At 38.0% G+C, this 27,483-nt stretch overlaps 1 protein-coding gene across 1 annotated transcript in view; it reads right to left on the bottom strand.

The window, feature by feature from the left end:
• USP9X (ubiquitin specific peptidase 9 X-linked) overlaps window positions 1-27,483 on the bottom strand; it is a 141,649-nt gene that overhangs the window by 90,296 nt on the left and 23,870 nt on the right. The window contains exons 3-11 of the mRNA XM_054973413.1: window positions 20,529-20,674; window positions 20,190-20,269; window positions 18,200-18,312; window positions 17,740-17,958; window positions 16,316-16,431; window positions 15,294-15,545; window positions 15,077-15,215; window positions 13,865-14,017; window positions 7,503-7,607 (exon numbers count right to left, since the gene is read on the bottom strand). Coding sequence (XP_054829388.1) covers window positions 7,503-7,607; window positions 13,865-14,017; window positions 15,077-15,215; window positions 15,294-15,545; window positions 16,316-16,431; window positions 17,740-17,958; window positions 18,200-18,312; window positions 20,190-20,269; window positions 20,529-20,674 — 1,323 coding nt within the window. The remainder of the gene's footprint in view (window positions 1-7,502; window positions 7,608-13,864; window positions 14,018-15,076; window positions 15,216-15,293; window positions 15,546-16,315; window positions 16,432-17,739; window positions 17,959-18,199; window positions 18,313-20,189; window positions 20,270-20,528; window positions 20,675-27,483) is intronic.

Genomic DNA, 27,483 nt, shown 5'->3' with positions numbered 1-27,483 from the left:
AAACTTTGTAAAACGTAAACGAAAACCATAACACACAACTTGAAGGACCCAAGAGTCCATAGAAATCGATGCTCAATGATCTACAAAGGGGCCAACCTGTCCTTGAACATATAGGGCTGTTGGGCCGTTAGTCAGAAAAGAGGTTTTTGCCCCTCCCCTGACTTTGGGGAACATTGTTGAGGCTGCTTGGATCTAGGTTTTCTGGACCTTCTTGTTCCTCCACGAGGGTAGTTGGAGTATGACTTTTGTTGATAAGATTGATAAGGCTGGTAGGAGTGCCTCTAACGGTGCTGGTAAGATTGACGACTCTGGTAGCATTGTTTGAAAGGGTACTGCTGTTGTTGCTACTGGTGCTGAGAGGCAATGACGCCTTGTGAATGTGCCATCTGTTGATTTTTCTTCATCTGTTGAAGAGATTCATCAGTGCGATCCAAGAATAATGATGATCTCTCAAATGAGATGTCTTCAATCTTATTACGTTTCTCTTGAGGAAAAGCAGTGCAGCGTAGCCATGAGCGGCGCCGAAGTACTATACCTGAGGCCATGGCTCTATCCGAACAGTCTGTGGCATGTTTGCCAGCAGACATGTGCTCCCTGAAGCGCTCAAATGAGTGTCTTCCTCTCTGATGGTGTCTTCCTCTCTGAGTGTAGTTGGATAATTGGTCCCACAGGAATAAGTTATACGAACCCATGATAGCCAGATAGTTTGTGATCCAGAAATCAAGTGCTGCTGATGAACATACCTTGCGCTCAAGAGCATCCAGTTTGCAGTCTTCTTTATCCACTGGGGATGAATGGTAGATTGTACCTCCTCAGTAACAAGGGAGGAAGGATGTAGGCGAGTGAAAAGTGCAATCCTTCTGCTGGAACTTGTAGATGTTCTCTATCTTGCATAATGTAGCAGGCGTTGAAGCTGGTTTCTCCCAGACGGAATGAGCAATGTCCAAGAGGTTCTTCACCGGTGAAAAGCCTTCTGAGGCTGGTGAGCTGGAATAAAGTGCCTGGAGCACCTTGCTCTTGGGTTTGGAGTGGCAGCAGTCACGTCTAAGTCCAGATCACGCGCCATCTGGAGCATCTGTTTGGAAAGTAGGCGGGAGTCTTCAGCTGGAGGGACAGATGTAGTGTCCCTTACTGCTTTCTCTGGGGACGGATCCGATGCTGGTTCCGACACTGGATCGGAACAGTGACAAGCTACTTCCTCTTCATCTGAGCATTCGGAACATGCAGGCGAGCGGTCACAGAACCGGTATGATTCGATGGACAACCCTGTCGGATTTGGAGGCACTGGAGTTGGTAAAGTCCCAGTCAGAACCGAAGGTGGAATCGATTAAAAAAGCAGCGCAGATTGGAGCCATGTGAGAAAGTCTTGTCAATTCGGAATCTGCTAGATCAATATACCCAGAAACACGGAGAGAGGAGTCTGGATTGTTTGAAGTGGGTTCCATGTCGCAGAAGATGCAGGCATTGGTTTCAAAAGTGTAGTAACTAAAGTTGACAGCGGGCACAGAACCGTACTCAGATCCGGAGAAAAGGTAGGCTAGATCTCCTTGATAGGACTTACACCTTCTTCATCCCTGTGCAAAAGAGGAATGGGCGGTGGTGATGGAGTAGCCGGTTGTTGGAGGACTTCCTCTTCGATGAGAAGGGATGGAGTGGAGGACAAATATTGGTGGTGCCGATGTGAGGGCTTCGATGCATATTTCCACAAATGTTTTGACTTGAGACTTGTTCTTTTTAGACAGAGGTTCCGACATTGTGCGGTCCTCTTGAAGAGTGGTGCCTTTTTGATTCCAACTTTGACCATGCACCCTTGAGTGGTGCTGGGGGCCTTATGGGATCGGATGTTGGTTTGGGTTCAGAACTGAAGGTCGGTTCTACTTCAGATCCGGTGTACCGGCTCTTGAGCTGGGGAGTCACATTTGGAGTGTGATTTTCAATCCTGCTCAGCTGAATGGGAAGCAGCTGGCATATCGGAGGCTGTAAGAGCTAATTCCCATAAAGCAGCTTTTAGGCACGCAGCCCGATGGTTTCTGGCATTGGGGATGAACTGCTTGCAGTGTGGGCAAGCTCCCACGTTGTGGCCTTCTCCGAGGCAGAGCAAACAGAGCTCATGCTCGTCCAAGCGCGTCGTTTTTGTAACACGGTGGGTACATCTTTTAAACAATGCCTTCTGAGATGCTGTAGACATCATGATCCTGAAGAGATGATAGGAAAGGTAAGAAAGACTAAGGAGCAAGAGAGAGAGATAGAAAGAACCTCTCTCAATGGCGGCAAGAAAGGAACTGAGGTAAGAAGGGTCACTCCACCCAGCAACACTGCATTCGGTGGGAAGCTACACACAAGCATGTTGCCAGGAAGGAGTGCCTTCTAGTGTGTGAGAGCTTAAAAAATCTTTCCATCAGCCAGCCTGCCCCTGCTCAGTCCCAATGTGGAACTGCACTGAAGACCAATGACGACCTGGCACCTGATCTGCTGGAGCCAACTGGCCCTGTTCATTGGCACCTGGAGATGATCTTGTAAGAGTACTGAGGAGGCCCATTCTGGGCACTGCAGTCCTTTTACCGCGGCATCTCATTTATCTGAGTCAGACACACCCTTCAGGGCTCTCATAAAGCAGCTTTTAGGTGTGATGCCCTTTCATTGCGTGCCTTGGGCATCAAATTCTTACAGACTGTACACCTTACAGTATCATGGCCCTCGCCCAAGCAAAAAAGACACTTCTCGTTCTCATCAAATTGAGCCATCTTAGTCCCACAACGTGAACACTTCTTTTTTTTTTAAATAATATAAATTTTTATTAGGTTATTTCAAAGAAAAAAGTAAAACCTTTTAGTATCAGATTCGTGTAGATAGTCATTATATGATCAATATTTCAAAAAATTTACAATACAGACATCAATCCATAAAGAAGGAAACTGAATGACCGAGCACCCCCCCTTTTCTCCCTTTGTACAGTACACAGTCCATTTAGATCTCTCCAGGCACTTTTTAATTTCCTTGCTTTTTTACCCACCTATTCAATTTCCTTTCTCATTTCTTACAATTATTTATATTTTAAGTGAGCATCTTCTTAAGGCACATTTCAATCCTTCAGTTCTTAAGCCTAGGGTACTAAGCCCTTAGTCATTCCAGAGGCAGGGCAGAGAAAAGAAAAACCGAAAAAGGCCACGTCATTCTATTCTATTGTTAGTCCCATTATTTATATATGTCATCAACTAAATATTTTCTTAAAGGAGAGAAGTATACAGTGAAATTTTTATAACAGCCTACCCTTGATCTTTCATGTATTAGATCCCAAGCCATCTAAGATTTAGTACTTGTATTTTCATTGTGGAAAGGCAGGGAAAAAATGTACAAGCAGACTTAGCTTAACCAATAGTTTAGGTTTTAAAATTTAACACATTTATAAAGTTCACTCTCTCCCCCTAGTGTTTCCCCTGTTAGACCTAGAAGCTATTTTATCTCAACATCTTTCTTATACTTTTATTTGAAAAAATAAAAAGAATTCCAATAAAGAACGTAAGAAGAGGGGAAATAGGAGACTCCCAAGACCAGTTTACCAGATCATACTTTTAAGTTTCATTTTTCTTCCTCTTCTCTCTCCCTCTAGAATAGTATTATAGCTCCTTCTTTCCGATAATACTTTTATTTAAAGGAAAGAAAAAAAGTCCAACAAAAGAAAAATATTTTTTAAAAAAAGACGGGAAGGAGAGTAGAAGACTCTAAGGACCCTTTTGCCACACTCCCTCTAATCCAGTAACAACATATAAACAGTGTCTAACATGTTAAAAAGAAAAAAAAAGAAACATATAGAGTTACATTAGGTCTATGTTAAACTTCATAAAGCAAAAAGGGATATATGAGCCTAGTTTCTTTCCCGATTCTCTAAGTTTTTATATCAAAGCAATTTAAATAGAATTCAGAACATATACAAATCGCAATATATCCCAGATACCATCCTTATTTGTCAAAGCCCCAGGATCATAATTTAAGTTCCATCTTCTTTCTTCTTCTTTCTCCCTCTAGAATAGTATTGCAACTCTTCCTTTCCGATGATCAGCCATAAGTGACTCTTCTTGCCTTCTAAGCATTCCTGCAAGGTGTCGATGAATACATTATGTCTCCAATTGTCTTTCTTCATCTTTGTGATGTGTTTCTTAATTGAAGTACGTTGTATGCTTTTTGCTTCGTACAGAGGCAATACACTAGATCTCTTCCTCACAGCTTCCTTTCCACGCTCCTCCCCCTTCTTCTCCGCCTTTCGTACTTTCACAGAAAAAGACTGGTTTTCTCCTCCATTTTGTTGGGAGTATTTTAGACCATTCTACTCCAATTTTCTTTCAAATAAATCTGTTCCATCAAAGTTTTCTTCTAACTTGGTGTCTAACACGGTGCCCTTGTCTGTTTTCAATCCAAGTGTCTCATCTGCTTTTCTTAATACCTCATCCATCAGCTTAGAGATTTGTTGCCGCTTTAAAAATCTCTTCAGAGCGCCATTTTATCCACTCACTTACAAATGTTCAATCAAAGATCTCTTAAAACTGGTAAAAAGCTCCTTTGCTCTTGCTGTTTGTAGTTCTGAAGTTTTTTGCTCCCCGGCTCTCCCCCAGGAAACCTCTCCTTGCAATCATTCTTCAGTGACTGTCTCCTGTTTCATGAAGCAGCCACCTCTCCGGGGCATAATAAAAAACCCCTCATCAAGCTGGATAGCCCTCGTAAAGCTATAAACAATTCTCTTACTTGGAAAGATGTCAGGTAGAATCACTCTTTTTCGGTCTTTCACTTGTCTTTACTTCTATCTTGTCAGGAATCTTCGCTTTGTTTTCGCTTGTTTAGAATCTCGGAGTTCATAGCTTCTGAGCCATAGGGCTTCTTCCTTGGTCCTTGCCTTCGAGCCGGTGTGAGGGCTCCAACAGGGGGTTGCCAGTCCCCGTGAGCCCCTCCACCTTGCTCTGGCCTGCCCTCCCTCTCTGTGGGGGAGGGTCTTGGGGGCCCGAATCCTCGAGTCCCAAGGAGTCAGGAAGATCACGGCACTGAGCTCGTAAACTCAGCTGCCGCAATGCCACCACGCCATTCCAGAAGTCCAACATGAACACTTCTAGGAAAAGTCCTTTGGACACCATTGATCCAAAGGACTGGACTTGCATGAAATAATGGGAATTGAGGAGCTATCTTCAGAGACGGACTTCTTCAACGGCAGCTAAAGAAGAACTGAGGGAGGGAACTGCTCACCCTGTCTTTTATAGCTGTGCTGGGGAGAAAAGTGTGCGAATGGGCAAGGCAAGCACCTCATGCTTTTAGGAACTTTGGAACGTCCGCAGCTGATCTGCACATGCATAATTTCCATGTAGGACTGCAGAGAAGATATGGCAATGAATAGCCATTACTTAAAAAAAACAAACCCTAAGCCCTAGCATAGACTAGGGCACTCTAAAAGACTTGTCCAGGTTAAAATAACAGACTTGTCTCACACATATTACAGCTATAGACTGTGAAACACAGATACCTGTTGGCATATCCTGAACTCACAAAGGCTCATACCAAATAAATGTCACTGGGCTTTTGTCTTATTACACCCGGAATTAATCTGTAATTGGAGATGTTCCAATGGCCTCAATTTATAACAATCATAATGACCTGTTGATTAGCAAGTTAAAGGGATATTTCAGCAGGGAAATGTTGCTACTCACCTAAGCTAACAGTTTACAGCTTTCATACTGTACAGTGACTGAATTAGAGATGAAGCGCTATTTAATTTACAGGCCATCAACAACAGTAACTACTGTGACCATTGGAATCAAGTATAAATCTACATTTTATTGTTATTTTAACAATTAGCCTACCCCAAGGGTTTCAAATCTTGTTGAACCTGTGGGTGCTTTTGGAATTCTGAGGAAAGGTAGTGGACTCTACAATAAAATGGTTGCCATGGGGGTTGAGTCCAACTGCAAAATGGGAGGTTCCACAAAATGTTAGGAGGTTCAAAGCCAAGCAACTTTCTATATGAGTGTTCCCTGCAAATCCAAATATGATGCCTTCTTGGGCTCTTCTGAAACACCTCCTACTTCAGCAAGATGGAGGAAGGTCAGAGTGGGCTTTTTGCTTTGAGGAAGAGATGCTTTGGGAATCAAAGCAAGTAGGGGCTAGCAAATACATTGCCAGGTACCATGGTGCCCACAGGCACCACACTAAGGAGCAAGGGCCTACATTTTCAAAGATTCTCAAGACTGTTTTAAAAGAGACATTAGTCCCATGCAAAATAAAGCCTTAATTTCTTGCAGAATCAATACTTTGGCTATTTTTGAATTAAATATTGGGTTTTGATCACATGCTACAACACATTCCCTAGCCAAGGAACTTGAATACTAAATTTGCTTAACAGAAATATATTTTTTTTGTATTTTACTTTTAATTATGTCAGTAATGTGGGAAGTAGATTTAATGAAGAATATTTCATGTGCCTTTATATGCCTTCATTATTGCTATGCATTATTACTCTCAGGAGCTAACGTAGTATTTGTAATGCAACTTGCAAGAAAATGAGACTTGAAAAAAAATGACCAAAGTAGAAGGTATGTTATGTATGCTAGTCACTGTGAAGACTGAGACCAGCCACTGTGAAGCTTGCTATAAGGTAGTTACACCTGCACCTGCACGCACTATTAGCTAGACACTGTTTATAGGTTGATACAGAAACTTCTTAGTAAAGCTGTTTATGCCAAATGTAGCAACAGAAGAATGGGAAAGAAAATATGTTAATGAAAGAAGGAAGCTAGCTGTGAGTTAATCAGATTAACAGTACCTTTCAAGGCTGAGAAGAAGCCACAGAGTAAGGGGAATGGGTGCTAAATGCAACTTCAAGCACATTCCTCAGGAAGGGAGAGTGCTCCCCTCCCACGGAACCCAGAGAAACAATCTCTGTCTGTAGCATACAAGGTTGCCAAAAGCGACATTGGGGCACCCTTGGTAAAATGTTACATGGACCAGAGAAATGGGGAAAAATGGAAAGCCTATGAAAGAGATGTGTGGGAAAGGAAGAAAGATGTTCCTTCTAAAGATAAAACGAGCACTGATAAGATAAGCAATGGCAATCAGGAATTATGCTGCTGACCAAAGTTATTTCTTCCAATAAGAGTACCCCTGGACTATTGTATCATTAGAGGTGGTATCCCACTTGAGCCAATGGGGATCACAGTAATATTTGAGCCAATAGAACAACAAATATTTTAATTAATCAAAAGGTATAAAATGCTTTGCACAGCTATTGTAGCTTTGATGAGCGTTGGATACAAGGGAACCCTTTACTCTCTGTGTAATCTTCGCTCCTCCACGTTTAATAAACGTAGTAGACTTGCTTCATTTACAGGACTCTGTGTCTCTCTCTTCTTATGACTGGCTGAGGGACATTCGAACCACAGATTGTGTGGAACAGTAACATTGGCTCGAATACCCCATTCTTATCTACAGGGCTCAGATGATAAGATATAAATACGTACTGTTACCTTAAAACAGTCAAAGAGATGGTCAAGCTGTTCAGGAGAAAAATCCCAGGCCAGTTTTGCAAGGAGGTCATGTACATTTTTCACAATGGCTTCATGTTTTCCTGCCTTGGTAAGAAAAGATTAACACCATTTTACTTTATATTCCTATTATAGCAATTTAAAAAAAATATCTCATAAAGAGATATTGACCTGCACTTAAACCAACAATGAAATAATCTAGCAATGAATCAAGTACTTTGGAATCATTCTGCTCTCATTTTCCAAAATGAGATTGGAAGACATATCTCAGGGTTTTGAATCACTTACCCATTGCTATGTCAATTTGTAAAATTTATTTCTAGCTATACATAAACACAAACAGATACGTAATACACAATGTCAGATAGCTGGATGATCATAGTTTCAGATTCTACATCATCCGGCCTTCCACAAGAAATTATGGGAAGTGCTGTGGTCAGTAGCAGAGAATCTGCTTGGCAGGCAGAAGGTCTGATTCAATCCCCGGATTTTCTAGTTAGAGGGATCGGATGGTAGGTGACATGACTTTTTTTTAAATAAAAGTTTTTATTGGGTGGGTAAAATTTAATATTACAATTTTTTGATTAATACCCTCATTTCCATATTCCCCCACCCTTTCCCCTCCCCCCTTTATCTCAGACTTCCAACGGTTTTCCAACCCGCTGTCTAAATCTACTGCTTATATCTTTTTCTTTTCTTATTCATTCTAATATACTACTAAAATAGATATTATATGTTAAACTATAAAAAACCTAATATCAAATTAACAATTACATGTTTTTAACTTATCTCTTCTCCTCTTGTAAAGATCGCCCTCTCCTCTCTTCTGCTAAATTAATAGTTATCTAGCACCCACATTTCTCCCTTTACGTCCCACTTCTTTTCCAAATACTGTTTTAGTTTCCTCCAATCATTAAAGAATTCCTCTGGATTCTGTTCTTTCAGCTTTCTTGTCATTTTGTCCATTTCTGCCATGTATAGCAATTTTTGTATCCAATTTTCAATAGATGGTACTTCTTTTGTCTTCCACTTCTGGGCGTATAAAATTCTCGCCGCTGTTGTCATGTAAAATAGTAATGTTCTATATTGCCTGGGAATCCCCTCCATATTCAAATTCAACAACAGCAGTTCTGGGTTCTTATTTATTTGGATTTGTAAAATTGCAGTCATAGCTTCTATAATATCTCCCCAGAACTGCTTTGCTACCGCACAGGTCCACCACATATGATATAATGAACCTTTATGGTTTCTACATTTCCAGCACTTATCTGACATTTTGTTATTCCCATATGCTATTTTCTTCGGCGTTAAGTACCATCTATATATCATCTTGTAAACATTTTCTTTAATATTAGTACAATTCGATATCTTCAATGTATTTTTCCATAAGTATTCCCATGCCTCCATTGTTATGTCTCTATTACAGTTTATAGCCCACTTCACCATCTGGACTTTAAGAGTTTCCTCTTCTGTATACCATTTTAACAAGATCTTATAAACTTTAGAAATCTTTTTCTTGCCTTCTTGTAGTATACATTCTTCCAATTCCGAGTTTTTCCATTTAAATCCCGATTTTATACAATCTGAATCATATAAGTCTTTAATCTGCCTGTATTGGAACCATCCATAATAAGATACTTCATCTTCTGTTTTAAGCTTAATCATATTCTGCTCCATTTTCAACACCTCTTTATATGGCACACATTGTTCCCTATTATAAATTATCCTCGGGTCAATGGCTTCCATTGGCATCACCCACATCGGGATATCTTCATCCAAATATTTTTTATATTTTTGCCAGACCGTGAAGAGACTTCGCCTAATATAATGATGCAGAAACATAGAGTCCACTTTAATTTTATCGTACCATAAGTACGCATGCCAACCAAAATTTTTTTTATATCCTTCGAGAGTTAAGAGTTTAAGATTCTCTAACAACATCCATTCTTTAAGCCACACCAAACATACTGCTTCATGGTATAGTCTTATATTTGGTAATTGTAATCCCCCTCTTTCTTTGGAATCACATAGAACTTTCATCTTCACTCGAGGCTTCTTCCCTGCCCATACAAAGTCCAATATTTTCCTTTCCCACTTGTCAAATTGCTTGTTGTCTCTTATTATTGGTATTGTTTGCAGCAAAAACCTAATTCGTGGAAGTACATTCATTTTTATTACTGCTATTCTTCCTAGCCACAACAAATTCAACTTGTTCCATTTGATTAAATCTCTATCAATTTGTTGCCACAGCTTTTCATAGTAGTTCTTGAATAAGTCAATATTTTTAGCAGTAAGCTCTATTCCTAAATATTTTACTTTATGTGTTACCTCACAGTTGGTAATTTCCATTAATTCTTGTTGTCTTTGTTTCACCATATTCTTACATAATATCTTAGATTTTCTTTTGTTAACATAAAATCCAGCCAAATCACCAAATTCTTTTATCTTATCCAACAATCTTGGCATATTTTGGATTGGATCCTCTACAATAACCATCACGTTATTGCAAAAGCTCTGACTTCGTATGCAAATCCCTTAATCTTCAAACCTCTTATGGCGTCGTCTTCTCGTATCTGCATCAATAAAATTTCCAATATCAAGACAAACAGCAGTGGAGACAATGGGCAACCTTGCCTTGTACCCTTCCATATTTCCAGTCTCTTAGTTAATTCGTCATTTACTATGATTGCTGCACACTGGTCTTTATATATAGTTCTTACCGCTTGGATGAACTCTTTTCCCATCTGTAACTTCTCCATTATGGCGAACATAAAATTCCAATTTAAATTGTCAAAAGCCTTCTCTGCATCCACAAAAAAGAAACCAACTTCGTTTTCACAGTATCTGTCATAGTATTCTATTGCATTTATTACAGTCCTTAGATTGTCTTTAATCTGTCTGTTTGGTAAAAATCCTGCTTGCTCTTCTGCAATAAATTCAGCCAGCCATTCCTTCAGCCTTTCCGCCAATATTTTCGCAAAAATCTTGTAGTCATTATTTAACAGTGATATAGGTTGATAATTTTTTACATTAGATAGGTCCTGTTCTTCTTTTGGAATCAGTGATATATTAGCCTCATTCCAGGTTTCTGGAATCTTTTGTCCCTTTAAGATCCCATTCATCACTTTTTTCAGGAAAGGCACCACCTCTTTTGCCATTACTTTATAAAATTTAGCAGTTATTCCATCAGGTCCTGGTGCCTTCCCCAATTTAGTCGACTGTATTGCATCCATAATTTCAGTTTCTGTTATTTCAGCATTTAGTTTTCGCTTCCACTTCTCAGATAGCTTTGGTAAATCAATTTTACTCAAATATTGATCAATACTATCCTCCTTTACCACTTTACTCTAATATAATTTGGCATAAAATTTATAAAATGCTCTACTTATGGCTGATTAATCCATTAACATCTTAATCTTAGTTATCACTCTTTTTTCCCTCCTCTTTTTTAATTGCCAAGCTAAATATTTCCCCGGCTTGTTGGCACCCTCAAATGTTTTTTGTGTTAGTTTCTTCAATTCCCATTCCAATTCTTTGTTGTCAATTGCTTTTAATTGCTCTTGCAGAATCTTTATCTCCAGGTGTAGTTAATTTTCCCCGGTCTTTTCTTTAATTGAGTCTCTGATTTTTATCTTTTCCTGAATTTCTTTCCTTTGTTCTTCTTTTCTTTTTTTGTCTCTCGCATTTAAGTCCATTAAGACACCTCTCATTACAGCTTTATACGTATCCCATACTTTATACTCAACTTATATTCAACTCTTTCAAGATCTGAGTCAGATCTGAGTCAGATCTCTATATTTTTTCCTTTCTATTAGGATTTTTTTAGGTAACTCCTTCATTATTCTCACCTTTTTTCCTTCCATTACCAGCGGGTTTTAAAATTGCTTGCTCACAATGTCTTCTTTCATTTTTTTGGTAGTAAACTGCACAATCATATCTCTAAGCAGATTTTTTTGAGCTGCATATCTTGAATTAATTCTGTATGCCATGTCCACATGACTTACGATCTCTTCCATGGTTTTATTCAAGAATTCTGCTAATATTTCCGATATCTGTTCTTGGGCTACCTTCCCCTCCTTCTCCGGAACGCCACGAAATCTAAGTTGTCTCTCCATATATTTACATTCCATCACCACCACTCTTTCATTCAAGCCTGTGGTTTCTGCTCTAAATGTAGTGGTTAGCTTCTCCGTCTTTTCTTCCACCTCGTTAACTTTTTGCTGCATCGTCTGTAGTTCCTTCTTGACTGCGTTGATACTTTTTGTTAATTCCACCACTTCAGATTTAATTGTCTCCTTGAGATCCTTCATCATCTCTTGTATTACATCTTTTAATTCTTTGTTACCTTCAGCCACTTTCTTATCCAAATTATCAAATGCCGACTGCCAGTCCTTTTTCGACATCGTGGGGCTCGATTTGCTCCGCTCCCACAAGTCTGCTCTCTTTCACAATTCCGTGGCTTAAATATTTAAGTTCCCAAATTAACTTTCTTGTTTTGCTAGTATTTTTCCAAAAGTTAGCACTTTAACTGTCCAAAATGGCGGGCGTCTTTTCTCTATGGTTTTAAGTCGAAGCTTTGCCCTTACCCTTCTCCAAGATGGCCCACTTCCGGTTGCAACGAGGGCTTGCCCTTGCCCTCTTTCAAAATGGCACACTTCCGCCTTTTCCTTCACAGCCGCTCTAGCCTCGCATCTCGATGTTTATGATGCACTTCCTGTTCCTTCCCCGTTGTCGCACCGCTACTTTCTCTCGCGATGTTTCTCCATTCCCACAGCTCGCTATCTCTTTAAACCACAGGTATGTAAATAATAATCCTTTCTTCGCCTCTAATTCTTTTCTAAAAGCTTCTTTTCATACAATTGTTTTACCGGGGTGAACTTAATTAGTCCTTTTAAACTTTCTACTTCAGCTTTCTGCTTGAATTTAAATCCTCTAATCCAATTTCAAACTCGTAGAAGAGATAACGATCTTTACCTTGCCAGGTCTTTTCTGGGTTGTAATCACTGTTTCAGATGTTCAGATTAGTCCAAATTAGTTACTGAAGCTTGGGTACAGCGATCCTATGCCAACTCAATGACTCCAAAGCTGCTGCAGAGATTTCTGCCACCCTTCTTAGAGCCGGACCTCAAGGCTGGGAGGGAATAGTTTGTACAGAACCCCCCCTCAGCCGAGATCTACACGCTCTTGGGGTCTCAAGCATTCTTGCCTGCTCTCCACCTGAGAGCAGGGGGCCATGGGCGATCTAGCACCCCACCAGCCCTGACAAACAGCAACTTGGACAGCTCAGCAACCTGAACTGCGTCAGACCACCATGATTCCCAAACCGGAAGTCCGGTAAGTGACATGACTTGATGGACCAGTAGTCTGATTAAATATGTCAGTTTCATGTGTTTACAAGGGAAACACTGAACTGTTAATACTGAACTCCAATGTTTTAGCAATCTGCTCTGACACAAACAGGTAATCTGAAATAATTTTTATTATGGCATGTTTTTACATACACTTAGAACAGAAATGCAAGACCTATAATAAACATTGAAGCATAATGTTTCGTTACTCTAATTTTGGTAGAATTTCCGTTTTTTATGGCTTGATTTGAAGTGCCACAAGCAGAACCACAGAATCGTTATTTGCTACCTGCACCTTCTTGCTATGTTCCATAAAAAGGCACTCACTCTTGAGAATCAGAGAACCCTTGGAAATGACAAGCACAGTGGGAAAATCCACACACATTACAATAAACCCTTGCTCAGCTCATCCTTATTTTCCAAAGTAACAGACTGGGTTGGATTCAGTAGTAATTTACACTAACATGAGGAAGGGGTGATTTTTCCCAACACCTCCCTTCTACTGAAGACCTTCAACTCACTGCTCATGCTGCTCTGGGGGGACCCAAGAACATCATTTCAGGGACTATATTGGGCTACAGTAGAAGGGGGAGACAAGACAGTCTCATTCTGCTAACAGCAATCACTCCTGGCAATAAAAATTACTTCTGGATCCATCCCATTACATCCCACTTCAACGGATGTAGCAATGTCTGGGAAAGTGGACAAATTACAACTATACCTCAGAGTTATCAGTGCAATCTACTACCACTGAACTAATTATACTACCATATTTAACTCTCAAAATCCAATGACACAAGATAGGGAACCCACAGCCACACTCCTCTTTTGGTAGGCAATTTATTACAGGTCAACTAACCAAATATTGCCATCTACAAAACAATCGTAATAGATGCAAAATGCAGGAAGAATGAGGTTTCAAGTTTTAGTTTAACATGCAATTTAAGTAATGTGAAAAAAATCCATTTTTACTCATGATGAGAATTAATTCCCTACCTGTGCGGCCCAAATATTGTCAAGATCTTGCAAGGTAAGGGCCTTTTCTTTGATGACAAAACGAAGAATTTTCTCTAACTTTTCTACATACTGAGGTTGATGTAGACTATCTCTCAAGACAATTGATAAAATATTATTTTGTTGGATCCACTCCTAAATTTAAGAAGGTAAGAAGTATTAGATAAAGCTAAAGCAAAAAGGTATGCCTATTGCTTTTTATTTCTAACAGTTAACATTACAAACCCCAAAAAGAGTAAATAATACATTTTTGTAAAAATACTGAGCAAAGTGCGCTGAGATTGGCTACCACAGCTTATTTTGACATAAAGTTATCTCAAGCCAATAATTCCATATTGTACACATCTTTGAGCACAATGCAGATATACTGCTTGCATACAGCAGACATTATTGTATGCACCAGAAACCAGAAGTAAACTCAATGTCTATTAATATGTAAGAACATCTCTAACCCACCTACTAATCTAACAGATCTAAAAGATGTTTAAGATGTAAAGGTTATAATACTAACTGAAAATGTAATAAAAACAAACCAAATATTAATAGCCATAATGTACACAAATTCAAAGCAGCTGAGGGGAAAAATTCAGCAAATTCTTATCATAGCAGATACAGCTCAAATTTAAGGCAAAGCACTCCAAACACTTTCTGAAAAAGAAAATGCCTTTGATACTGGAGACCAGCAAAGAAAGCCTCTTAGGAAAAGAGCTGCATAAATCTTTGTCATGAACATAGCAGCACTCTTTCCTGATACTGTGACAGTCATGAATTAACATGTGTTGTATAATGGTCAAATCTGCTTGGGCATATGACTCAATTACAGAATTTCTAAGAACAAGCTGTTAAATGAGACCCGATTTCAGTAGTTCATTAACTATAAGAGCAACACACAAAACTGGCAATCTCATACAGTAACTGACATAATGCATTTCACTATTCCTGTTCTATCTCCACACTATCTCCTCTTTTAGCCCTGCACCCTGCACAGACTGTCCCTGCAATACTTTGCAGTAAAGGAAGTGATATCAAGTCAATAACTCACACCAAATTTAAGCTTCAGATGGGACACACACATAACAAAACCTTAGCTGTCCTGAGTTGCCATGACTAGTTTTACTACTTATTGAAAGTATGTCCTGACAAGATGCACATTTTAAAGAACAGGTTATTGCCAAATAATGAAAGTAAACATACCGCCATTCTTTCTGCTGTAAGCCACTCCTCCTCTTCAGGATTACCGTGCCGATGAGTATAATATGACACACTAGATATTACCTTGTTAACTTCATTTAGTGCATTCATTTTTCCATTGAAAGATGAAATCTGCAACAACCTATTGAAAAACAAAATGTGTAAGAGTGGCAAAACAGGACACCAAAAACTGTCAACCCAACAGAAAAAGGAGCCTTACCTAAGTATCATTTTTAATCTAAATATTTCTAAGTTTTTTACAGTTTCCTCTTGTCCTGGAACTCTTGAAGCTAAATTCTTTAGAGATTTGATTATCATTGACAAAGCATCATTTTTGGCTTCATTCTTGGCTTCTTTTTTCAGTTCATCATCAGTTAAGTTTTCTAAAAAGTGTGGAACCATTTCTATAATTGGAAGAAAGTATTTCTTCACTGTATGAAGTGTTAGAAACTCATAGCACTGTCCAAATGGTCTGGGGAGAAAAAAAGATCATGTAAAAAACAAACTAGCTTTAACAGCATTTCACCAAATACTAAATGAACTGTACGTTCTTTTTGGGAAACTTAGGAAATCAAGTTACCACCAAGATGCAGACTTCATTTGACAACCAAATAAATAATGACTACTGATTTGGTTGTGTGCTCAGGAGTCTTCTGGGCATGAAGTATATAATGACAAGTAAAATTAGATGGACAGCCATGAAAAGTTAAACAAAGGTGTAGATATTTCAACACAGGTGGTCAATGCACCTACATAATAATGTATCGGTACAGATGTTGCAAAGGCCACACTGCTAACAGCTTCTCAGTATTACCATCTCTAGACTATTGTCAGCTCTGCCTAACCATATATGCACCTTTCCTCCATATGCACATTCTCATACCTTTACACATACAGCAATGCACCCAAAAAGTGTTACTTTGTAATACACAAGTAATGTACTATCTGGACTCGCCTCAGAAAATACCGTAACAAATACCATACACATGCAGGCTCTGCCAAGCATAAACTTTGCAAACTGTTTTTGTGTTAATTAAGGAAGCTTTATTAAATTTGGGCTGCTAAGTTGCTATAATCTTAGGAATTCAAGTTCTCTTATAGGGTGAGAATGTTGGGAATTTCAACGCTTTGTTTTGAAAAAATTATAAATATACATTTGAAAGCTACAAAAACAGTAGCAACTAATTTGAAGGATTTTGCTGTTGTTCAGTTGTTCTTTTAAAACAAAGAAAAGGAACTTACTTGATGAGCGCTGCAATAATTTGAACATTCAGTGCTGATCCACTCATAAAACGATCATGTAGGATCTGAAACCCATTTAATGTGCCAAACTTGTTGATGAGATCTACTAGCCAACCCTGTAAAACAATTTTCTTGCTTTACAATTTCTACCACAAGAAACACATATTGCAAAGACTATTCCTAACAAACCTATATATACAAAACAAACTATATATAGTTCTGTACAGTATCTGAAGCCAATAAGCTTCTTAATCATTATTTTCTTATATGCTATTACTCTAAACCATGGCACTAGCAACTGAGTATTAAAAGCTAAAATAAAAAAAAAATACTAGGATGAATTATTGTTTACAATCATGCATCCTAGAAAATAGTTTGTTTTACATTAATAGTTTGTTTTACATTAGAAATCAGAGCAGAAAACAAGATAACTGTGTAACTTTTATTATATGGAGTTCAACATAACAAGTCTCAAGCACAGCTGTATTGAACTACTGACAAGCTTCTGATCATGTTAAGTCTCATAACTCTTAAGCTTCTTTTTTACTAGAGGTTCCTTGATGATAGTCTTCAGAATAATGACAGCATATATGTTGCAATGAGTTCAGCCATGTTTATACGTTTTCATTGCAATATACTTTTCAACCTGTAATTTTATACATCTTGAACTATATTTAGCCAGTGTCTAATCCTACTTAAGAGCAAATCATGGTTAAACATTAACCATGGTTAGAACTAGCGTAATGGTTAAGTAACCATGGCTACAGCTATAGGGACACGGGTGAACAGAATAAATGCTAGGGAAGAACATGGAAGTAGCACACAATCCTGTGACCCACTTTTAAATCATCTGCTTTGGGGTAAAATGTTAAATGTATGTTCCTACCTCTGACTCCTTAAGGACAAATTAACAAGTTCCTAGAAGTATGCCACTGAAAGTCACCAAGTCCCAAAGTTTTGACTTAACATTTTAAAGTTAGCCTACTGATGTTCACCTAAGAACAGTCAACTCAGGCGTAAGAGCAAAAGTTCAAGTGCTCTCACCACAACTCATGTTTGATGTTGGAGATTTCATACTCAAATATCACCTGCTGTACAAATGAACTTAAATTTCAAGGCAACATTATCAAGGTAACACTATCAATATCAAGCATATAAAAATCTAATTATAGCTGAATGCTGTCCTCCCTGGGAACCTGTTTGCCCTGTCAAGCCACCATGCAAGCTGTATCAACTGTGCAATAAGTCTGGTTAAGATTACACAAGTGGGAAAGTTATTACCTTCTCCTTCAACTCACTTCTATGCTTTCGAATTAACACTGAAGTGCCAAACTGAGAACCCAGGAAGCTGCTGTTCTGAGGTATGTGAGCATGTCCAAAAACACAATGTGTATATTTAATTCAAAAACTGCAGATCAACACACCTTTGGCGACCGTGGGTCTGGGGGACGAGCGTAAAGTTCATCTTCGGCCAGCTGAACTCCAGCAGGAACTGTTTCAGAGGGGCGCGTACCATTATAAAGATGGAACTTACAATGAGGATTTAAGGCCATTGCAAGAAGTTCAAGAAGAGGAAACCAATCTTGGGCCAGCTTTGCCACACAGAGTTCAACTAGACGGTGAGTATTGTTAATAATACACCTCTATTAAGGAAGAAAAATAGTTTAACAATTTTGTCTAGTACTGAAATTTTATCATGTAATTACAGTTAAACTCTATAAAACCCTTATTTTATTTTGAACCTTTCAAGTTTAAGGACTGTAAAGTAAAAGGGAGAAGAAGTAGCTTCCCGAGAAATCCTGAACAATTAATTTGCTTTCTAAAGTACTGAAACTACTGGTAACACACACTTAGCTACATGAGTTGGTATCAACTCAAACTTACATGAATCTCAAACTTCCATCCACTCACAGCCTCATCTGTAAGGATTTTTGTGAAAGAGATTGTTAAACCATCTCGAAAAAATCGCTGACATGCTTCACTTTTGACATCAAGGCCTGTTTTTAGGGGAAAAAAATCAGTGAGAAAACAGCTTGGGGGCATGGGTTGTTTAGCAGTATATACAACATTTAGAAAACACAGAGTTTTAGACCTAAATGTCACCAACATTAAAATTTAACATTACATTAAACAAAACATTTTAAGCGTACTCTGAAAGGCAAAACTTAAACTCCTACATTACTGGTGTTAACTTACACAAAAAGATAAAACTACATTTTAGTATCATATACTAGAAACTCCAGTTACTGTGGATCAGTTTTCTATAGCAGGTTTCTAACCTTCAAAAGTTCGGTCAAGAATCTCAAAAACAGAAAAATGCCCTCTAGTGGTTAATTAGAAAGGGACAGAATTTCTGTGCATGCTCTACATGGTGGTTCCCAAGCATGGCCTGTTTTGGCACCTGAAAAGATATGGGGGATACCCAAAAGCACCTGTTCCCACCACACTGTGGACCTAATCAGTATCGGGCCCTCAAGGTATTTTTAAATGTCCCAAGTTCAGCTGTAAAATAGTAGGGGGGACCAGGGACCAGACCAATGCACATCACAGCACCTAGCTTTGCACTTAGACATCTATCAACTTAAGTGAGAATGTCAAGTGTACAGGCATACATACACTTCACAATAACTAGAGACAGCTTATTACTATTTTGTTTCCCTTAATAATTTTTTTTAATTCAACAGGAAGATCCAGAAGTTCTCACATAATTTTCAATTTCACAGCAAACTTTTAAGTCAATTCAGTTTTCCAAAACAGTTCTAGTCCGCTGAATAGACTTAATTTGAAAAGAACTAAATTTCCTATTGACAGAAGAATGACTACGCATGCAAATATAGTAGTCAATTATTCTTTATCCTTATATCCAACTAATGATGTCAATCAAGGCTTACAAATTCTAGCCTAACCTGCAATGTAGTAATGCTCTAGAACTTGTTTCACCAAGTTTTCAAGCATTCAAGTGGTCAGTCATGTTTTCAGGATACCATGTTTTTTATATTATGTTGTTGATTTTCTTCCTAGTTTTAATTATTAAAATGGATCATCAGAGTTTCCTATTTATCCAATATCACCTTTCAAGACAATACAATATCAGGACAATACATTCAAACACTGGTTACTCTGTGTCTATGATTTGTAGAGCCCCCAAATTGGAAGACCTTCCCCATTACATCTTGTTTTGAACCCTCTGATGGGAACCTAGATACAAATTTCTTTCAGTTAACTTGTCTCGCAGAAATCCATGTTCAGTTGAGAAAATAATTTATTTTTTATCTGATGTTGACCAGCACATCACTCTCGTGGTACCTTTGTATGCACTGGCTGCCAAGCAAATACATGCTAAAGTTATGCTTGATATCTAATCTGCTGTTATTTTTACTGTGCTTATAGGGATTGGAATTTGTAACTCCATTCCTTTGAAACGGTTTTTATCACTGTTTTCTGTTAACATCTGCATTTCGTGTATTACATTTTAGTCCAAGATTGCAACGGCCTTTGGCCATTTGCAATAAATTCTACCACTCCAGACTACTTTATGTCATTTACCATGACGAACTGGTCATCTACATTTTCTCTGATTCCCCTTCCATGAAGCTATTCTACCTCTTTTTAATTCTCCATCAGCTCTGGTTTCCTTTTTATTCCCTCAAGTCTCTCTTCCACTTATAAATCCATTGTACTCAGTATTTTTTCTACTTCTCCTATACTTTACTATTTCTCTCTAATATTAGAAGCCATGGGGGAAAAAGTAATCTCATATCCTTTGTTGAGCAAACATGGTCTTTCACATATGTAACCAAAAAAACAACCAAGACATACCACTGCTAATCAGGTGCCTTTTTTTTTTTTTTGCAAAATTCTATTGTCAAATTACCTTTTTTACTGAGATCAATAGCAGCTTCTAGAAGAACTTCTAACTCCCCTTTAGGCAATACAGGAACAACCCATCGAGGTCTATGAAAATATTAAAATATATTAATTTTACAATTTATCTTCAGCAACTTTAGTCTAGAAAAGAAGTATTTTGAGCCACAGACGAAGAAAATGCCACAAAAATATCTACCACAATTCAGTATGTTAACTATTAAGTGTTCCATAATTTGATTTTTAAAAATTCTTCAAAATGCATCAGTAAATGTAGATGTTAACTAGGCAGCTTATATTTGTAACTTGTTATAACTCAGAAAATGCGTAAGGCCTATAAAGAAATTACCTATTAATCATGTCATCCAACTTGGCCAGGTCAGTGTGTGGAAATGCAGGCTCTTCATCTTCAAGCTGTGGTGGAGCATCACCTTGACCCTGTTCATCAGGAGGTGTAGCTGGAGAATTCTCATTTGAAGAATCAGGTGAGGAAGTCTGAATTAAAATTATGCAATTAAGTGAATAATTCAACTGAATACATCCTTTTTACTGGATATAACTATGCTATTTATCCACACACATACTGTTTCACAGTAACATTTCCTAGTTAATGTGCAGAGTTAACTTGTTTCAGAAACCTAAATTGGGATTAAGGTTAATAAAAATTAAGTTAATAAAAAATTCCTTAAGTAAAATTACTTCCACTCAGGAAGGAAGCAATTTTACCTGATTCCCCATTGTTGCTGTAGCTCCCAGTATATGGTTGGGCATTTTGTTCATAAGGCTCTTTTCAATTCCAAGAGGATTTTCATTGCAAACAGCAGGCTGCCTTGGGAAGGCAAGGAAAGATCCATTCCACCAACCCTTTCTGTGCTCTTAATTAATTCAACCCGTTAAATTTAATGCATTTTTTTAAAAAACAAAGGAATCTGAAAACCAGAAATGTGTCAGAAGCTTTAAGACAATGATTCTGCTTCTACGCTTTAACCAAAGTCTTACCAGCAGAATGATCAGTTCCTCATAGCCTCAGTGCAGTCTAGCACATGGGATCTGCACAAGTGTCACCCAGCAAAACAGAAGCTTTATAGAAAGGTCAAAATGAACAGGAAGCAATCTAACCACTCCCACTGGAAAAGCAGTGTGCATTACAAGCACACTAAGGGAAAAGCCACTTTCCACCCAGTTCTGCTAACATGGAAATGCTGTTCTAGTTGCCTTAGGACAAGAACTGGTCCTGCATTTGTTGTACCTCTCAGCTGTCCTATGAAACAATTGTAAAATGAAAGGTATTCCATACTAAGAGATTCAATTTTTCCATATATTGTGGGAATGTGATCCAATCCAAAACTGATTCTAAAGTGAAGGGAATATTCTTTTTCATTTAATGAGTTAATTTGAAGCTCAACCAAATAACTGCTTTCTTGAATTATTCTGATTACAGTTAGCAATACACTAGTGGACTATTTGTTTCAAACTTCTTAGAATCAACCAAATTCATAATGTACTGGAAACAGTAGTTATTCAGGTAAGGAATGGCTAATTAGAGATTATTGAAATAGAAAGGTTTATAAATAAAGATTAATTGAAGAAATGGCCTGAAAGTTTTGCTATCTAGTTCCCAATCCACAAAGGGAGCAAGATGTACATTCATATGTTGGTGGAGATTGCTAAGCATAAAGCCTCCTTCCCGGGGAGCAGCCCATAAACAATGAAGGCTACATGGAGCCTTTGGGGAGCTGGCCTATAATTTTCCAATAAGATGAGAAGTTTTTTAATAACTATATAGCAGAATCTCTGTCCTTTTTGGAAGTGAAAGCCATGAGAATTCTTTTGATGGAAGAGGCAAGTCAATCCTCAAAGAGGGAGGCCAAGAAAATGGCAGACAAAGGGATGAACACAGCCTATTCAGAACCTAAGATAATTCTATTTGCCTTTGAATTCAGGATCATAAGGGTAGGTTTTAGACTTCAGGACGGGTTCCTGTGGAGAATTTCCACAGGTGGAAGGAGGCAGTTTTCACTGATTTCTCCCTCCCCTGATGCAGCCCCAAATGACCTTCTTCATGCTGTTCCAGGAGGGGGATACCCTGTGTCCCTATAAAGAGTATTTTAGAGTACATTTGGGGGATGTATCAGGAGGAGAAGACAATGTGTTTGGCATGACTAAAGCCTTAGCATGAAAAGATACATTTACCACTTAAAATTTCTTAGCTCAATAGAGATCATTTTTTGCTCAAATATATGCTTTTCCTTTTTGTAACCAATTACTGCACATACAGATAAAGTTATTTTTTCTTTTTATGATATTTGTGTTATGGTCAGGGCTTTTTTTCAGCAGGATCTCCCAGGATCTGAGATCCGGTACCTCTGAAAAAAGATCACGACTGGTGGCCCTGCCCCCAGCACCCAAAGACCTGTGGGTCATCTCCCCGGGTGGAGCTTTTCCCGGGCTGCCTGCTTCCCTGGCCTCTCCCTTCCTCTTTAATATGAACTCTTTAATATCCAGAGGAGTTAGCCGTGTTAGTCAGTAGTTTCAAAATAGTAAAGAGTCCAGTAGCACCTTTAAGACTAATCAACTGTATTGAGGCATAAGCTTTTGAGAACCACATGCATAAGTGGGTGTCATCAAAATACTGATGGCACCCAATACCAATGCCTCAGACAATCTAATTCAAAAGTCTTTTAATCAAATGGATTCTGGTTTTGGAAAAAGCGTGAACAAACTTGCAATTTGCTGCTCACAAAGTAAAGTAGATTTCTGGCTCACAACACTGCACAGCTTAGAGGGAATATTGCTGCCAAGTAAGGGGTGGGGAGGCGAGCAGGCCCAAATCGAGGGAGCGCTCCGGGGGGTGGCTGCATCCTGCGTGATGACCTCGCTTACGGGAAGCGAGATCACTTCCCGGAAGTGATGTCAGTGTGTGTTTCCAGTGGTGCACACATGCTTTGTGCCCGCGCGTGCCATAACAGAGAGATCCGCCACCTCTTTTCCCAAATACAAATAGAAGGCAGGAAGATGACTGCCTGTATCCAAGTTCAAGGCTTCCCTCAACATCCACAGAGCCTTGGAACACAAGGGACAGTTCTTAACTTATAGAAACATCTCTTAAGAAACAGAAAAGAATGTTTTGCTCACTAAAGAAACTCTCAACCAGCTGGCGGCAGTGAAAAGAAACACAGAATAAAGCTGGAGAGGTGGACTCTTTATTGAGGTCTAGAAGTTTGAGACCTGGGCCAGTTGAGTAAATTCTACATTTCCTATGATAGAAAGAGGTGCCTACAAGTTTGACAAAAAAGGCAGGAAATCTCTGAATGGCAAAAAAGAAGGTACTAAGTACCAGAGGTCTGTAAATGATTATAGATATGTAAAGAGAAATACTGAAGGTACATATATAATACAAAAATTGCAAAAGTGTGAAAAAAAATTTAAAAACCATCATAGCTGCAGATGCAACATTGCAAAAGTGTGAAAAAAATTACAAAAACCATCATAGCAGACATATTCTGAAGAATTATCAGCCATGACAAACCTTGTGCAGATATTCAGAAATTGGTGGTATGCAGAACGATATTACTTCAAAGAATAAATTATCATGGTTTCAGTCTTCATTGGTCATAAACAATCTTGTACTTCTAAATTTGGAAGCCAAATTTACAAAACTTTTGTAACTACTTACAAAAGTTGTCCTTTGGACAGGAGTTACATTGTTTATCTTCGGAGCTACATAGTACGACACATTGCAAATTGTTTTTTTGAGTCTCTGGCATCCTGTCTTCTTGTGTGTTGTTTGTAACTTTGTAATTCTTTAGCATATGTCTAATTGCAGCTACGATCTTTTTTGTAATTTTGTAATTATATCATTTTTTCAGAGTTTTGCAATTTTGCCAACATGAAAGTTGACCTTCTTAGTCTGGCAACAAAATTCTGAATTCCCTCCCCAGAGAGATTTGTCTGCCCCCTTCTGTTGCCATATTATGCCAATGGGTGAATACCTTGTTTCATTTGGCATTCCTTCAGTGATTCCTCTTTTCTGCCCAGTGTTTTAATTGTTGTTTTTATGTCTTTGTATGTGTTTTAGCTCTGGTTTTTATTGTTCTGATGTGATGTGGGGGATGGTTTTAATATGTGATTTTATTATGTTTTAATTTGCTAGCCATCTTGGTGGCTCTTGTAAGGGCAGAAAAGTAGGATATAAAATTTGTTAAATAAAAACAAAACAAACCCTAATTCATGAGATGACAGTTCTACATGACGATTAGACTGCCATTCAACTTGAATTTGTCTTTCCATGTTTTACCCTTCTCTGTTATGTAGTTTTTAACAATTTACCCATGTTGTATTTCATATTGTAAACAGTTTTGTTAATAATTGAAATAAAAATATATATATTACGATTAGACTGCTACCACAGTTAAAGAGATAGTGATAACTTTTTACAGAAACATCTTTTTTAAAAACCCTTGAATTATTTCAGTCTGCTTTTCATCAATGGTGATACTTCATTGGGGCAAATTGAGAGAGTATTATTCTTAAACAAGCAACACTGTTTCAAATGTCTGTGTAGTATAAGCAGCACAGTTAAACAACAACTATTGATTGCTTTCAGCCTTTATGATAAACTGATTCATAGCCATGGTTTGATCAAACCTCACTAAGTAGTAGGATGGATTGGTTTAACATCAAGAAAAGGAGGTAATTTAAATAAATGTTTGAAATAAAAAAGGTTAATGTATTATTCTGATACTTCCTTTACCAAACTGTAATGGTTGCTAGAATTGTAAAAAAGATTGATTTAAAACTGAACAGAGCCTTCATGCAACCTCAGAGGACATACTACAAATTCCTTATTGTTAAACATTTAATATTTTTAATATTGTAGAAAATGGTAAACAGATTTATTTTTCATTACAAAGGCACATAACCTCAAAAAGGTAACTGCAGGTATTTTTATTACCTGCAGTTATTAACAGATTTTTGCTGACAGTTGCTAACTGGAATAAATACTAGAAAGTGTTTCTCCCCCCCCCCCGCCCCCACCAATGTCCCTTTCTCTTTTATAACTTCTATATACTTTCCTGCCTCAAGGAAAATACTCTCAATCAGAAGCAAAGTCTGGTAATAACTAATGCTGAGATCACAGGATTGTACCAACAAGCCATTCAAACTCTCTCACTGTATCCAGCAGTCCTCCCCCACCCCCACTCCTGCAAGCTCTAGGACCTAGGAACAGCACTAGATACAAGGAAGGGAACTTCAATGAAGGGGAAATCTGTGAAAAATCACCTTATTCTGCCAGAAGAAATGCTCTACTGGCAAAGGAAAACAAGTGCTGGATACAAACCTTTGTTCTTTGAAGGTAGATTAAAATTCCCATGTTCTTTGACCAGTAAGTCATCATAAATAATTAGACTTATAGAATGAACAAACTGAAGACATCACATATTGCTTAAACATGTAACAGGAATAAAATATTAGACAGACCAGTGGGTAATATCCTGGTAACTTTGTCAGTCCCTGGCTCCTAGTATCAAGCCATAATATGGCACAACAGCTGATGCAATTATATGACAACTAAGTTGTTTCCCCAAGCATTCGTTTTTTTTACAAACAGCAGTCCTTCAAAACATTAAGAATAAATTATAAATACTGATTTTTATCTACCTTGGTTAGTTGTGATGTCTGATCACAAACAATCCAGCAAATCGGGATTGGTTGGCACCAAACTTGGATTTCAAACTAGGGTTTGGATTTCAAACTAGAATTTATAGGTAGATAGTTAATAGTAAAATGTGGTTTGTTGTGACTGAATTTACAAACCGTGGTTTGTCAAGTTGCATCATCCCTTGCAGTCACTTGACATCAGAGACATCTTCATATGGAAGATTTACAAAAACTGTATTTGTTTGATACAGCAAGCAGAGTTTGTTATATAAACTACAGTTTAATTAAACCACAGTATCATGATATTTGACTGAAGCTATAATCTCTAGCATGTGCAGATCTGTTATTCAAGCTTAACAGCCACTTGCCTGGATGCTTGTAGCAGCTGTGGATGCTTGCATAAAATGGCATGAAAGTTTCTGCATACTGGAACTGAGCTGGTTCTTTTTAATCAGTTGGGGCTCATCAATGGTCTAATGCAGGTATGCAGGGGAAAGTAGAGTAGCATCTTTACTGGACTTATTTCACTAGACTCCTGTAAGCCTGCCTCATATTACCGAATCCAACAATATTTAGCTAATCAGATTTTCATGCTAACAGCAGCCATGCAGAGCTTGGGTATGTCATTAACATTTTACAAATGGTACATTTTAATTCTAACACAATGTAGGCAACACTATCATCTGGAGGTTTTATACTAAATCTACAGTAAATTTATCTTATTTAAAATATTTAATTTAAAATATCTCACCTCATCTCCCACCATCAAAGAGATCTACTCAGTCATATTTTTTATTAGACAAAATAAGGATTCACCATTTGTAATAAGCTGCAAGCCTCAGCAAGTCTGCAACCCTTGCCCTGAACTTTATAGCATGATGCAGTAAAATGTGTGTTTTACCAAAAAACAACACTTTATCTGCATATATTTATTTCTATATAGTCAGTAATATTTTGTGCTTTCCCCCCCCCTCATTGATTGATTCTTGAAGTGTATGGCAAGGTTGTTCTTGCCAAAAAATGTGTCTCCTGTAAATTGAACTGTTTAGAAGATCTGAACTTCCATGACAAATTCTCACAAAATAGAAACCTAGGATATGATATAATAATAAAAAATGAAATGGTGGTTTAGAGGTACCTAATCTCAAAATTACATTACCAGGCTGCCAGACTTAGATGGTTGAAAGACTGGCAATCAAACACTGCTAAAAATACACCGGCCTTTTGTAATCTTTTGTAAAGGTACCCTTGAAGAGTTGGCCTTGGGTAAGGAAATAGGAAGAAATATTATAATAATGATAAAACCATCGTAAATGTTTTTTTTAATGAAATTTTTATTGGAATTAGAATCATTTAATTTCACATTACAATCATTTCCCGTTTCCCAATTTCTAACCCCCTCCCTTTCCCCCCTTTTTTGTAGACTTCCAACAGTTTTCCAACCCTTTGTCCCTTTTCCCTTACTCATTTTAAATTCATCTATCTAACAAACATATATTTTCCCTTTAATCTAAGCAATAATTCTTTAACTATTTTTGACACTCTGTACCCTGTCTTTAAGTCCCTTCTTCCGTATTAGACAAACAATTTGTCCCTTTTTTCATAATTTCATAATTTCCTGGTTTGTAAATGTAATACTTAAT

Source organism: Eublepharis macularius, chromosome 3 (assembly GCF_028583425.1).
Source record: "Eublepharis macularius isolate TG4126 chromosome 3, MPM_Emac_v1.0, whole genome shotgun sequence".
Lineage (NCBI taxonomy): Eukaryota > Metazoa > Chordata > Lepidosauria > Squamata > Eublepharidae > Eublepharis > Eublepharis macularius.
Note: the sequence above shows the minus strand (reverse complement) of the source record. Positions and strands in the feature narration are given on the sequence as shown.